Genomic DNA, 15,773 nt, shown 5'->3' on the forward strand with positions numbered 1-15,773 from the left:
AGCCACTTGATACATCTTTTTGGGTGTTTGGGGGTTTTTTAGTGGGTTTTGGGTTGGGGTTTTTTTGTTGGTTTTGTTTTTTTTTCATTTGGCAAATTATTTTTCCTATTTTTCTCCTGTATTGCACCTTAATTACCAAGTCCAGTTGGTGTTCTAGATTCATTAGTATTTAGTTCTGGCTTAATTGTTTGGATTTACGGTACATGCACAAATTATAAATTATTGGATCTGCAGTAGTTTCTCAGAAATGATATCAACAGTATAATTTTAAGAGGAATTAAAGGACATACATTCCTTACCATAAGAAAAGTACTTGAAATAAGGTACACACCAATCTCTCATATGCAATAGAACCCTGTTAAAAAACGATATATGTGAAAGAACCCTGTTTGTTTTGTTGTACGATATTTTCCTCCTTTGTGTCATGCCTGTCATATTTTTTATTTAATTAGCACAGTGTATTTACACAGGTGGAATACACCACTTTGCAAGACAGTGTCTTTTACAGCTGGTCTTATTTTAGCAATTTGATTCTTCCTTTTTTGGTGTTTGAACTAACTAAAGCCATTGTTTCATTTCAGTTTGGAAGACGTTACATTGAAGATCTTTTTAATGATTTTCGGGATGGACGAAGACTTCTGGAGCTCCTGGAATGCTTTACAGGCCAAAAACTTGTATGTGTATATTAAACTGTTCACTGTGTATTGAAGTCTTGATGTTGTGATAATTGTAGTAGGTGTTGTTCATTAATTTCTGCCATTGATAAGGGCCTGTGGAAACTATTTTTTAGGGGTCTGAATATTTTTGACCTTCATTTGAAATTGAGGAAACATTGAGACTGAGAACTATATTAGACAGTAACCCTTTTCTAGGCAAATATTTGAAATGAAAATGTTCTGCTTTGTTGTATACACTTATTAAGGAAGTGTGGCAAAGAGAAATAAGGCTGAGGCAGGGTTCATTTAGATATTTAGATTTTAGCTGCAATTCAGAAGTTCTTTATCACTAGATGTTTGTGCTAAATACGAGGAATAGAATTTAATGTTTAGAATTCGAATGTTTTGCTAATAAACTTCATACTTACAGTCCGGATATTGGAGTTATACATGTCTGAAAAGAGAAAACTCTTTTCAGAGTTCTTATTAACCTGGAAATTCTAAAGCAATACTTCACGCATATTTTTGAATATCCTCTCTTGTGTTCCTGCTTGGACTTTGTGAGCTTGGGATCTTTCTTTGAAAATTTCTCATAAAAGAGTAATGAAGCAGGCTAGAATTTTGAGAAATAGAATCCAGAGAGAATCTATTTGTAAATACATATTAAACAAACTGATGCTTATCTGTTTGGTTGTCATAGTAATGTTCCTAAATTGTGCATGGAAAAGAAGATCTATATATCTGATTCTATATACATTTCAAAGATTTATTCACTGAAAAATGTCAGGGTATCAAATTACCTTCCAACTGTGGCCCAGTTTGTTTCAAAATTGCCTTTATTTCATATTGGGAAGCTGTGTATACACAATGTATGGTAATATTCTTACTGTTGTCATAAACTTATGAAATAGAAAACTATTGGTATAAGATTTGGGTTACATATAGTGTGTTCTAGTTTCTGATTTTGGGCAGTCAAAGCTGTTTTATTTTCTTTGTAGGCAAAAGAAAAGGGCTCCACAAGAGTTCATGCTCTGAACAATGTCAACAAAGCACTGCAGGTTTTGCAGAGAAATAACGTAAGTAATCTGCCAGACAGGGTCAGAACATCCTATAGATAGCATACTTAATGCTTTGTAAGTGTTGGATCCAACTCTGGCCTATAGTATACAATTACTGGAGTCCAGGCAGTTTTATTAATGTGACTTGGATACTTTGTCGTTCCGCACCAGGATGGAGTGTATTTCAAAGAGTTTAATAACTGTTGCCAGCAAATGTCTGAATGTTATATCTATAACAGATGCTATCTGAAGACTGATCAACATGCGTAATTTTATGGTAATGCATGGTGTCTAAAATAAATACATTTTTAAAAGGTTAATTACAAGAAGTCATCCATAGCTGGTTGGAAGGTTCTACCTATTAAAATACCTACTCACAAGGTCTGATGATTATCAAGTCTGAAAAACTCAGGCTTTTCCTACCAGAAATCTTTTTGGTAAATTTTCATTGATGTCTGTCCCTTATGGTTCATAACATTAGGGAACTGAAACATATCAAACCCACTTTCCATTCTACTTTGTCAAGATTGACTTTTCAAGCCAATATTCTGTGCATCTTTTTTAAGTAAATATTCTCATATCTTCCTTATGCAAGCATTCTAATGGACCAATAACTTTAGCAGACATTTTCAGTGGCCAACTAATTATATCATATGTCCTCCTCAAGAATAAATTCAAATAAACTATAACATTTGCTTAAACTTAACAGTAAGATGTGATGGAACAGTGATAATGTATTCTGTGCCGCATATTATATTGGATTTCCTGATAGCTGCAGTAGGTCACTAAACATGCTTGAGTTCAGCTGCTGAATAAAGTTATTGATTTTATAAATCTAAGTTAATGCTTATCCATCTGAAGATTTGTGCATAAATGAAAGTGACCTTATAATACTGGCATAAAGACCTCCAGCTTGATTTTTCTTTTTTTTTTTTAAGTGCAGTTTAATGTAAATTAATAGAAGACAAAGCTTCTAATTCTTCAAAATCTGCAATATTTGACATCATTGCTGAAAAAAATCAGCCATACATTATTTCACAGTATACAAGAAGGTTTTCGTTGTATACCTGGAATGTGGTTACAAATTTTCATAGTAAATGTTTTTAAAAGTATTTATTCACTACATATCAGATAAATCCTTTAATGTGCTGTTCATTCAGTTTCCAGAACACAACAATAGTCCTTTTCAAATATAGTAAGAAAACAGAGAGTATTCCAATTGAAGAATATAGAAGAAAAAACATTCTTTCAGAAAGTGAAGTGGTCATCCAGTGGATATCATATTCGTGTAATGAACACCTTATAAGCTATACACAAAATAAAAATCAGTATAGTGTGTTTATATGCTATATCAAATTAGTATAAAGTCAAAGATCTGCCTCTGAAATAGTTTCCTCAACCTTCAAAATCACCTCAAGAGCAATTTCTATGGGACTTCAGGAATGCAAAATCAATGGTTCTAAAGCTATTTAAAGCCTGTGACTAATCTAGATTTTTCTGCTGGTATGTACCACCCTTGCTCTGAGGTTCTGCAGTTATCTGGGTGGATTGAAAAATGCTGCTGCTTCCAGTCAATCCATTTTACAGATTATTTTTGAGTGAGTGAGGGGCTGTCCCAATAGAGCCTCAGGGAATGCTGAGGTGAGCTGGGAAGTGATCTTCTGTTTCAGTAAAACAGATGTAAGCTCTGCATATTCAGGCTTCTGTTTCCAAAATGAGATGGAGGATTTGGCCTGTAGAACATGTAGGTGATACTGTAATAAGCTTTGTAGTGGGTCACTTGCTACATGGACCCCATTTGAAATTTAGGATATAAAGTCCAAGTTCTAAGAAAAGAGTTCTTTTAGAGAGTTTTAGAGTTCTTGACAAAATATCTTCTTTGTATGGGATTAGTGAAAATGACCTACACATAAATGAAATGAAATTTAAAAAAAAAAAAAAAAAAAAAGAGGCTTGAGTGTGCAAAACCTTTAGCCATTCTGCAGAGGTAACTTCAAATCGCTTCAGAAGTGCAGCAGAGTTATGCAGACTGTAATTTGTGAAGGAATGGGATAATTTGCCGTTTAAATATCAGCTCTCACCATGAACAACTACATCTATGAAAAAGTGAGGATGCAAATTTTAGAGTTATAGTTTCCATCCAAAAGTGCGAATCTTATCTTGTATTGTCTTTCACTCGCATCCTTGAATTTGGCTTTCTTATTCAGGTAGCATAAAAAGTGGGGGAGGGTGAAGGATCATTTCACATGTGGAGGAAAGAATATTCCAGGATGATAAATGCCGATGCATTATGAAGTTACAAATGCATAATAGAACGGTGGAAAACAAAATTACTGGACAAACTAATATGGAAAAAACTTGGTTAGATCACAGTCATTGGTTTCTCTGTATTCCAGAACACATCCTGCCTTGCCTTATATGTTTTAGAATTTAATTAAGGCAAAATAAATTCTATTTTAATCTAAATATGTAGAATGGTATCTTGCATTTGTAGATTCTTACACTGTCTAGATGTATGTGCAGGTTTCAGCAAAGTATGTTATGTAAGGTAGTATATAGCATAATACAGGCATTTTTCTGTCACGCATCAATTTTGTGATTTGTAATTGTAGAGGCTTAATATAAAAGAATTTGAGTTATTATTAACTATTACTTTTAACTGCATGTTTTTACAACATGCTGTAACTGGAATAATTGGAACTCTAGATCACTGTTTGCTTTTTGCTAGCACATTAATTGTGCATTTATAAAACATGAGTTGGATGTTTACTAAAGAAGAGAAACCCAATCAGAGATATACTTTAGGCTATCCGTCCCTCTCCCTCACTGCAAAGAAAGTTTAACACCAAACGTATGAAAATAATACTGACCTCTTATGCTTGCTATTAATCTTATGCAAATATTTTTTTTTGTTTCTTTATAGGTTGATTTGGTAAATATTGGGAGCTCAGACATCGTGGATGGAAATCATAAGCTGACCCTTGGTTTGATCTGGAATATAATCCTCCACTGGCAGGTGAGTGGCACTGCTGCTTTATTATTAGTTACTTTTATTCCGCTGATCTTTTTGCCATTATTATCCACCCACAACCTACAAAGTAAGCATAGACATTGCAAACAATGATGTCCTAAATCAGCAAGTTTTATGGCAGTCTGTTTACATATTATCTAGGATATTAAGAACCTTAAGATAAAATAGGTTTTAGAGCATTAGCAGCAGCTCTTTTGACTCTAATTTCATAGTCAAATGTTGCAAGACAATGTATAATACAGTCATAGTAAGAAAAATGGATAGACAAAGCCAACATGTACATACAGTTTTCATAGTCACTTTTCTTTTTAGTAGCTTAGAGAGAGTGACTTCTATACTTTAATGAAATAATCACATTTGTTGGTTTTCACTGCTGACCCATCCTGCCAAGAATTATTTTTAGAACACTAAAAAGCTGCTACTCTCACAATTTATTGAAGCAGATGTGGCTCATTTAGCTTCCTTTGTCTTTAGAGAGAAAGGCAGGATTATGATATAGATTTTGTAAAAACCAGCATGGTAGGTGAGGACACTTAAGTAAAATTCTGAGACAGCAGTAAAATAAAAATTCAAAAAGAACTAGCATCTAGATGCCCTGAGTCTGTGTGTTTGTATGAATCTGGGCTAACAGTCTGTCCATTTATGTGGACTCTGTTCCCCAAGCAATAATCTACACGGTTTTTGTAGCATTAAAAGCAAAGATAGTGGGAAACAAAGCCTAAAAGACTTTATATTAAAACCTAAACATTCCTATCAAAAATCACAAGTGCATCATTCATGGAAGTAGAGAACATTTGTTTCTAATTTTACAGGATAGATTGTAGTGAAAACAACAGGGAAAAGCTGCAAATAATTAAATAACTTCTTTCTCTATCTCCCATTCCAATATTCCTAGTTTAATTGCATAACATTGTTCTAAAATACTTATTAAGAACACATGGAATATGAAACCTAGCTGTGCACCTTCTACCAATAATCTTTGAAATCACTGTGTTTCAATCTATATGAATTATGGACTGAGATGACTATTCATGTTCAAATTCACATTTTGATTTGTTCCTATTTTATCCTGAAGCAAAGTGTTAAAGATGTGCTTTAGTATTAGCTGTGTACTTAGTAATTTTTCTTTCAGCTTTTCCCGCCATTCCTCCTAGGGCATACTTGCACACAGAGAGAAGACACGCATGTTCCCTGCTGTAGTCTGGTGAGGTTTTTGACAGCAGGCGTGTGCTCTTAGGGTACTGCTTGCTTGCAGTACATAGGTGATTCATTTCAAGTTTTATCTTAGGCCTAGTGATAACTGTGACAGCAGCTGTAATGGTACCTGTGACTTCAGCTGAACTACCCACGTATGATAACGTATCAAGACTACTATATTTATTTGTAGTCTGGGGGAGGATTAAAAAAAAAAAAAAACCAATAATACACAGGCTAGTTGATTTAGTGCATGCTACTGGTGCAGTTTGTGCTTGAAGGTGCAATCCTTTAACTTACCGATTCCAAGAACTTGCATTCCTGAGAAGAGTCACCTAGAGGAGGTATATCTGCCTGCATGATATGAGTTGCGTGGACAGATTTTTTTTTGCACAAGAAAGGGTAATATGATTTTTTTTCCACTTTCACATCCTGCAGCCAGGACCACATTAGGACAGAACTGTACTTATATATGACAACAAGACCATCTTTTATAAAAATGTCAGTCTCTGTGTGTGAAATGGGAGGGGGGGGGAAGAGAAAAAAAGAACTGATAGAAGAAAGGTGCATGAAGGTAACAATGAGGCAGTACCAGTCTGAGTGGGTATCAGCAGTCTCATTCAGAAGAGACAGTGGTGGAGTCATTGCAGCAGACAAGATTTGTCACATTCTTGCCACTCTCATTTCTATTTAGAAGAAATCTTGTGGTTTTCCATAACCCCTGTGGTGATTGTGTCCTTTCTTATTTAGCCTGTTTTTCTGATTATTATTAAAAGTTTCACTGAAATTGAACCACTGTTCTGAGTTGAGCACCTTCTGCCAAAGCTCTTTATGGTGCTGAAATCTGTCAGAGTTCCTATTTCCTTGAAGGTGCTGCCCTCTTTCTCACAGTTCTGTGATCCCAACCTCACAGCACCATTAGCATTTAAGCAAAACCAAAAGAATAAATTTCTAATCTGTTAAATTTGACAAAGACTCTTAAGAATGGAAAAAAAAACCATTCTATATTGCAGCGTGCAAGTTGTTATGTTTTAAGAGCAGACTTATTTTGATGTAGAGCATAAGAAAAAAAAAAGCCTAGCAAAAATCTTTGGTAAGAGTCACAGCCAAAATCCCAATTTTCTTCAGAAAAAAAGCAAAACAATAGGTACATACATGAGGCAAATATTTCAGAGAGATGTAAATTTCAACCAACAGTCAACCTCATTTGGAGACCTATTAAAAGCATCGAGCACATTGTGCACTTGTTGCAGAACAAGTATTTTATTGGAATTACAGTTTATTTTATTTTGAATTATAATGGTGGAAAAGAAATGCTAATAGTTCTGTCAATCCACCTTGAATCAATGAGAAGAGAACATCCAATACTTTGATAGGTGTCTTGAATATCTATGAAAACGTTCTTAAAAGAGTTCTTTAAAATGTGCTTTGAAAGACTTTAGTGGATTCTAGCTATAAAAAAGTAATCTGTGCAGTCAGAATACCTGAACTATAGCAAATAAAAAATACTAAGTGATTCTGTCAGGGAGCTGTAAGGTCCCTTATTGATTGAGAAAAATGAAAAAACCCTTTAGAATAACTTTTCTCGATTCCCTCCTTCTTCCCTCCCTCTCTCCTGGGGGCGGCATCCTGAAGCCGAGTGCCAGTCTTATAAAATATTACGTGCCTGAGTGTTGGTTTTAAGTGGAGCAGATGTAGCACAAGCCTGAGATCATGCTGTGTTCCTAGTCACCTTACATGCACACAGCTACACACCCATAAATGCCAAGAAGTGGTCCTGCAGTGGGGAGATCACAAGTCTGCTGCTGCCGTGGGCCAGACCTGGGCACACTGCTTTTGGCCGCTTCTCACTGTGGTGATGAGAATAGCAATGATCCCATTCTGTCCACAGCTTTCTGTTTGGCTGTTTGACGTTTTGGAAGTCATCTTAGTGGTGTCCTTTTCCCTCCTCCTATTCAAAATTGAATCTTTGCTTATTGCCATAGTATAGGCCCATTACCCAGCAATTGAGTATCTCAATTCTCTGGAAGTTGGAGCTTCCTATGCCTTAAAACTTTGTTTCCTGCCAGGATATACTGCATTAGAAAGGAGAGGTAACGAAGAAATGAGAATCAGAGGTCAACTCATCATTTGACAGCAAGAGGCAGAGCCTACGAGACACTTTGAAATGGCTGTAGTTTTTTTAGCCTGGATGCTGAGGGAGCTTATCCATCCAAAAGCTCTTCAGGCTGACATGAACACATCTCTATGTACTACTGCTTCTGAACAGTACATCTTAACCAAGAAGCTTTCAGAAAGCTTCCTTCTAACCTCAATGTCAGTCAGCACTTTTCTGCTCAGATGCTGAACTTGCTTTAGGGCCCAACGGGCAGCGAGATGCTGGGTGGGGTGAGAGGGATGGCAGCATCCCTCGGGGCGCTCAGGAGGACAAGGTGGCTCCAGTTGTAGAACTGGAGTTTTCCACCGTTTCTCACAGAATAGGAAGCAACCTCAGCCTTCAGGATGAGATCAGACCCTTTTACTTTGTTATTTGAAATGCCTGCCATTCCCTAGGACACAACAAAACCCCATAAATTTAACAATATCTTCACTGCTGTAGAGAAATGCAGGAAAGAGAGTAAATCTCTATCCAGTGTCAGTGTATTAAACTCAACAAGATGAGTTTGAAGCTATTTTGTATTTGTTTACTCAGAAGTAGAAAGAAATGCAAAGTTTTTGGCTTTGTCTCTGTAAATCAAAACTGTCACTGGATTCACTGGGTTCTTCTAAATAATTGCCTTCCTGACAGACCATTGTTTTATTGTTTTTGCCTAATTTCCTCTGTTCATACTTATTGTTCCTTTCTCTGTTAACGTCAACTCAAACACTTGATCTTTCCTATACGTAATGAACCTTTATATTTCTAAATCTTGTTTTTCTGCATTCATTCAGCTTTCCTTTTATAAGAATGTATGTTGTATTTTTCAAATGTTACAGTTTGCTTATAATATTCAGATAAATCTGCATTTGTAAATACAAGCACATGATAAAAATCCAAAATGAACAATGAAACCCTGGCTTGGACAATTTGCCATTACCTTAATTTCAATATTTTCTAGTCTTTCATGTTGTTTAAGCTTGGTGCAGTAGATGCTAATCTCGAAACTTTTCTTCTTTATTTTAGCACACGGATTCATGAAAACCAAAATTTTATATTTTGACAGTAGTAAAGGGGTTTTTGCCTGGAAATACAGGAGGCAAATCTCTTAGCTTCTTGCTGAATTACCTAAATCTACTTTGGCAGCTCTCAATAATGAAGACACTGAAAATATTAACAAGAAACTCAAAATACCTACTCAGACATATGAAGGAAAACTAAACAGTATATTTCCTAATTTTCTTAAACTCTTTACTGTCTGTAGCATAGTGTCTTCCTGGTGTAGAAATGGTGGGAAGTATAACATGATGCTATTCTTATCCAACAGAATTTTACATTCATTTTCATTGGTGCAAATTGCAATCTTAGACTAGAGTCAGGAATGTATCCCATGAAATTTAGAGAGGATCAATTTCTCCTTCCATCTCAGAAAAGAATAATGTATAAAGTTAACTTTATACCTAAGTCTCAAAAGGAAAATTGAAAGGCACTGATACTCCTTGGGTAGTATGCATCTGAGATGTCAAAACAAAACATTCTTTTAGTAATTCATATATTGACTTATTCAGATGGTTGAATTAATTACTGTGAAACTAGCAAGCAACTTAACAGACTGAACAATAAAATGGTATCTGTTTTTTATCTAAAGTATCATAGTAATTCTTGTGTTGTTGTTGTTGATTAGTCTGTGAGATTACAGTTTCTGCACGTTATCTTATGGTTTTTACAATTTCAAAGTGGTTAATTCTTTATCATAAAGTAGCTTCTGCATTGAATGTGGTTCTTTGACTGATACTGGCTGCAGAGCAATTCAAGTGGAGAATTATAATGAAATTATATAGTCCATAAGCGAATAAGCAACAACAAGCAACTTTATAGTTAAATTATATCTCAGGGAGGATTTTAAAAGAGCAATATTTTTACAAGATATATGGAGAAAGCAATGATTTAAAAGAGATTACTTTACAGGAAAATAAATTACAGAGTTCTTAATAGAAGTTTTGGGTGCTCTTTCACTAGTGAAGAAGTTGCTAAGTCAACTCCAGTATGTCAAACTCCAGGCTAATATTTTAGAAGCCCTCAGAATTAATGGCCTTTTGTAAAAAAATAACTGTAGGTCGATGAGCTTTCTGTAATGAAAGAGGAATATTAACTATTCATTAAAAAAATTTAAAAAATTAAAAATGAAACATAGACAATACTCCTTTAATGCATGCAATGAAATACACTTTTCATCCAAGTGCATGTATGCAAATATAGTTAGCACATTTAAGTCAAGAACATTATCTACTGTGAACTAAGCACATTTATTTTGCCTTGGTATTTATTTCAATTCTGTCAATTGTTTTATCAACTTTTTCTATAATGTATAGTATTAACTAAAGATATATTCCCAGAGCAAAGAAAACCACAAGGACAAATACTTAGTTTGAATGAAGTCTGTTCCCATAAGTGATGCAAACAAATGTGCCATCTCTGTTCATACATGGAACGCTTCATGTGGCACAGAGACGAATATACTGAATGCATCAGCAATGGTGACCACCGAGTCAATATCGGTTGTTTTTAAGCCTTCAGAGTTGACTGCTATCATTACACTGTGACACCAAGTATGTTCTGTAATTACTTAGAAGGTTTTTCTTTGGGGCTTACATGTAGGCAATGGAAGTTTTTGGGGGTAAAATGTCAGCTTTTAATGAGCAAGTGCTATCATTGATGAAATTCTGTGTATTGCAGGTCAAAGATGTAATGAAAAACATCATGGCTGGACTGCAGCAGACAAACAGTGAAAAGATTCTGCTGAGCTGGGTCCGCCAATCGACTCGTAATTACCCACAGGTCAATGTTATCAATTTCACCAGTAGCTGGTCTGATGGATTGGCTTTCAACGCACTCCTCCACAGTCACAGGTAGGAAGACTAACTTTTCGTTATTTCAGTGAGCTTGTAACAGACGGCTGTAATGGGGCTTGAGGATGGTCTATCTATCATGTGAGGTTTTTAGCTCCTTCCTCTGTGGGTTTTTCAGCACTCTTTTAAACGCCTGACTGTTCGCTTTGACCTAGGTGCTGTGTTTGGTGTCCGACTGAATCCTCTTGTGGAGGGCGAGGGTCTGAGCTTTTCACCGTACAACAGAATATGCTCAGTTCGGATCCTGTTCTGGAATTTCAGTGTATATACCAAGTAGATAGTCTCAAGGAGTACAGGCTTGCAAACTTTTGAGAAGGGCAAGCCTTTGAGGTTGTCCTAGAGGGAGGAGATTTTCCTGTGGGGACTTAGAGGAGGGAAATGTAGTGTGTTTATTGAAAGCCTACAGTTGCTGAGTGGAAAGTACGGATTTGCATCGAAAGGACACAGCTGGAGAGGGTAGCCTTTGTTTTCAAATCCTTTCATGTTGTTCCCCCAGTTTTCACCCTTTCTCAGAAGTTGTCTTGTTCTAGTCGATGCTGTATAAAACTCTACCTTTAGAGATTCAGAGTTTTCTGGTGGTTCTGTGTACTTGGCTTGTAAGGTCTTGGCTTGTAAGGAAGACATGCAAGCCAAGACCTATCTTAAAGGTCTAGTTCTTGCCACTACTGGTTTTAAAGCAGTACTTATTTTTCCAATGTGGTTAGCTTCCTGATCTCTTTTCTCCTACTTCTATACCTCTCTCCTAAAGGGGGCTGTCCTGCAAGGTGGCTGACTGCTCCAAATTATCAGTTCGAGTTGAGTTTTTGAACAGATAAATGGGTATGTTCTGTTTAGTGAGAGACAACAGGGATTTACAAGATATTAGTACGTCAGGCCTTTTTTTTTTTTTTTTCTGCATTAAAGGCTTAAAATAAAATAAGGCAAAATACTTCTAAAAGCGTAGTCTGAGACAATATATGCTTTCCAAATTAAGCAGTGAAGAGCTCCAGATACTTCTTTCCAAAATTTTCACTGGCTTATGTAACTGTGGCTGAATGAAACTATCTGTGTTGGGTTTGCATGGCAAGGTTTTGGTAGCGGGGGGGGGCTACAGGGGTGGCTTCTGTGAGAAGCTGCTAGAAGCTTCCCCTGTGTCTGACAGAGCCAATGCCAGCCGGCTCCAAGACGGACCCGCCGCTGGCCAAGGCCGAGCCAATCAGTGCCTCTGTGATAACATATTTAAGAAAGAAAAAAACAGTTAGGGAGAGCTTTTGCAGCCAGAGAGAGGAGTGAGAAGATGTAAGAAACTCTGCAGACACCCCGGTCAGTGCAGAAGGAAGGGCAGGAGGTGCTCCAGGTGCCGGAGCAGAGATCCCCCTGCAGCCCATGGTGAAGACCCTGGTGAAGCAGGCTGTCCCCCTGCAGCCCATGGAGGAAGGATGAGGGGGGTGTAGAGATTCCACCTGCAGCCCGTGGAGGACCCCACGCCGGAGCAGGTGGAGGCACCTGAAGGAGGCTGTGACCCCGTGGGAAGCCCACACTGGAGCAAGCTCCTGGCAGGACCTGTGGCCCCATGGAGAGAGGAGCCCACGTCACAGCAGGTTTGCTGACAGGACTTGTGACCCCGTGGGGGACCCACGCTGGAGCAGTTTGCTCCTGAAGGTCTGCACCCCATGGGAGAGACCCACACTGGAGCAGTTTGTGAAGGACTGTAGCCTGTGGGAGAGACTCACGTTGGAGAAGGTCGTGAAGGACTGTCTCCCGTGAGAGGGACCCCACGCTGGAGCAGGGGAACAATGAGAGGAGTCCTCCCCCTGAGGATGAAGAAGCGGCAGAAACACCGTGTGATGAACTAACCGTAACCCCCACTCCCCATCCCCCTGTGCTGCTGAGGGGGGAGGAGGTTGAAGCCGGGAGTGAAGTTGAGCCCGGGAAGATGGGAGGGGTGGGGGGAGGTGTTTTAAGATTTGGTTTTACTTCTCATTCCTCTACTCTGTTTTGCTTAGTAATAAATTAGATGAATTCCCTCTCTAAGTTGAGTCTGTTTTGCTCATGACGATAATTAGTGAGTGATCTCTCCCTGTCCTTATCTCAACCCACAAGCTTTTTGTTGCACTTTTTCTCCCCTGCCTAGTGGAGGAGGGGAGTGATAGAGCAGCTCTGGTGGGCACCTGGTCCCCAGCCAAGCTCAACCCACCACACTATCTGATTAAGTCTATTGCTGTAGCAGCCTGAAGACTAACACTGGCAGCCATTTATGGTGGCTATGCCTTATGGCACCATCCCAGGCACAGGGGGCATCTCTGGCTGTGAGTCCATTTTTTCACCCTGCTTATGCCTGGGTTCCTTGAGTAGATCTGACTGAACTAAGGTCCAGGAACTTTCAATTACAAATGTTTGCTTGTAATGTTAAGAATGAGGCTTTGTCTTAAAAAAGAATTTATTATACTCTAAAAGGCCTTTGCGTATATCTTTTAGCCCCATCCAGTATTTATAACCTTAACAACTGGCTTTTTACCATCCTGCTGTTACTCTGCTATTGATGTGCTCACACCTTCTTCGTGTTGGTGCAAGTATCTATGCAGGTATTAGGAGAACTGCATTTGGGGACTTAAGAACTAAAATATAATGACTATGTCATTAGCTTTTGATAACTACTTAAATCACTGATCATTCATTAAAATGTGGTTTGGTGATTTTTTTTTTTTTTCTTCAAACACTCTCTAAACTTACTTTTTTGTTATTTCTGCTGATAATAATTTCTCATTTTAATTTGCTCTGTCTCTCATTTCATAAGTGGTTTCATTCTGATGGACCTGAATATAGGAATGCAATTATCCTGTAGAAATCAATAAATCTCTTTCTTTCGAAAATTCTGATTCCATACTTGTAGATGATTTAAAAAAAAAAAAAAAAAGCTTTGTGTGGGATACTCTTCTGTCTGCATCACTTACCTTCACGAAAGCTCTGTTACAATATGGGAGCTTACACATAATTTCTGTGGGCATGAACACCTTTTCATCTTCCTAAAACACTGTCTATACAAAAAATAGTTATGCTGAAATTATATTGGATAACTAATTAGTACTGTAGACTTAAAGGCTAAAACCAGTAGTACTCTATAGCATTGTAGCTACCTTGATTTCATTTTCAGCAAATCAGTGCGGCAGAAGGTGGCATGTCTTTTCACCTAGACACAATATCAGACTGCCTGTTTCCTGATTAGGGTATCCGATACTCAGATATTGAGATTGCATGCTCTACAGGACCATGTAATATCATCTGGTGTCTGAAATCAGTAATCAGAAATTCCTTTTTGTCTCTCTCTGTAAGAAGAGCTCCAGAAGTCTGAACAGAGGCTCTTATTCAGGGGCAGTTCCTGGTTGGGGAAGGCAGTTGCTTGCCTAAGCCACATTGGGGTTGACTAGACAAACCTCTAAGTGTCTGTATGTCATACTTTATGCACTGCTGTGTTCAGTTCAGTGCAAAGTTCACCAGTTGTGAACATTAATTTCCTGCTCACTGCAATATATGCACTTTATTCAGGTTTTCTAAAACAGGGCTGCAAAACTTAAGCTCGCTTTTACTCTTCTTGTGTCTGCTGCCATAAATCTTAGCTTAATGCACAGTGAGCTTATCTTCAATAGAAGTGAAAAAGAATTACTCCATGGAAGTCTTGTCTCTTGCCCAGTAATTAATGCACTCATCTGGGAAACGGCAAGTGTGCATTTGGTTTCCCTGAGGCAACTCTCCAAGACTCCAAGACACACCAGTTGTCTTCTTCTGGACTTTAATCACTAGGTTATTCTGTAAAAGTCTCAGAGGAAGACCTAATGTTCTCTGAAGTCCTGAGCCAGTCATTTTTAAGATGAACCTTTGTGCTTAGTGTGTCATCTGTATCGATTTTTGGTGACTTTCCACTTCATGCAGGAGCACTGAATTGCCCTTCAAAATTCAAGATGCAGTCAATAAAATAGGTACACTAAGACACTCTGACTGTTCAGGAGCACCTAGCTCTATCCTATAAGAATAAAAAGCCTTTTCTAAGAAGTGTTGACACCTAATTTAGTCACTTTAAAATGCAAGTACCTCCTTGCTAGGTGTCAGAGTGTCTTGGCTTCATGCCTAAAGACGGTTTGAATAAACACTTAAGAAGAGCTGATCAACACTGGTTTACATGAAATCTCAGAGAAACCTGGTGTTTCATACACCCTGTGCTTTATTAATATTTTGTGGTTTACATGCATAGAATGACAAACCCTCTGAAGACAAACACTTTTGAATTTAGCTCCTCTGTTTTCCCTGTTTGATTTTCTGTTTCTCCAGTTCTCCTTTTCTACTTCTTTCTCTTCCATGTCCTTGTTCTCCATAAAGTTTGGTCCAGATGTTCTCTTCTTCTTCCTGTCTTCCTCTGGATTTCATTAATTCACTTTTCGCATTGTCTTTTTTTCTCCTTCCCTTTCTACAATACCTTTCAGTACCTCTCTTTCTCCCAGCATTTTTTATATTGAAATGGGCTCTTGAGGGAAAACAAGGATATGTTGCTCTAATTGTCAGAATGGCTGCAGTTGTCTTCATGGTTACTTAGGAAATAACCTAGTACATATATGAAATACAATGTTGGAAAAATTAATTTTTAAAGATTTAAAACATATGTTCATCATTCCTCAAACTTAAGAGTCTTTCATGATTTAATTGTCAAAAATAGTCTTTATTGCAAATAGTAGCTTCCCCTTTTGACACTGAAGTCTTTGAGCTTAGCCCTTTCTTCAGGTGTATTTCAGACATAAGCCATAAGCCTTCCGCGTT

The 15,773-nt window shown here is 37.6% G+C and overlaps 1 protein-coding gene across 5 annotated transcripts in view; it reads left to right on the plus strand.

Annotated features, from left to right (window-relative positions):
* Positions 1 to 15,773, plus strand: part of DMD (dystrophin) — a 1,320,554-nt gene that overhangs the window by 387,365 nt on the left and 917,416 nt on the right. For all 5 annotated transcript variants that reach the window (XM_075774516.1, XM_075774534.1, XM_075774546.1 and 2 more), the window contains exons 3-6: positions 582 to 674; positions 1,655 to 1,732; positions 4,638 to 4,730; positions 10,813 to 10,985. In XM_075774516.1, coding sequence (XP_075630631.1) covers positions 582 to 674; positions 1,655 to 1,732; positions 4,638 to 4,730; positions 10,813 to 10,985 — 437 coding nt within the window. The remainder of the gene's footprint in view (positions 1 to 581; positions 675 to 1,654; positions 1,733 to 4,637; positions 4,731 to 10,812; positions 10,986 to 15,773) is intronic.

Source organism: Balearica regulorum, chromosome 1 (genome assembly GCF_011004875.1).
Source record: "Balearica regulorum gibbericeps isolate bBalReg1 chromosome 1, bBalReg1.pri, whole genome shotgun sequence".
In the NCBI taxonomy this organism is placed as follows: Eukaryota; Metazoa; Chordata; class Aves; order Gruiformes; family Gruidae; genus Balearica; species Balearica regulorum.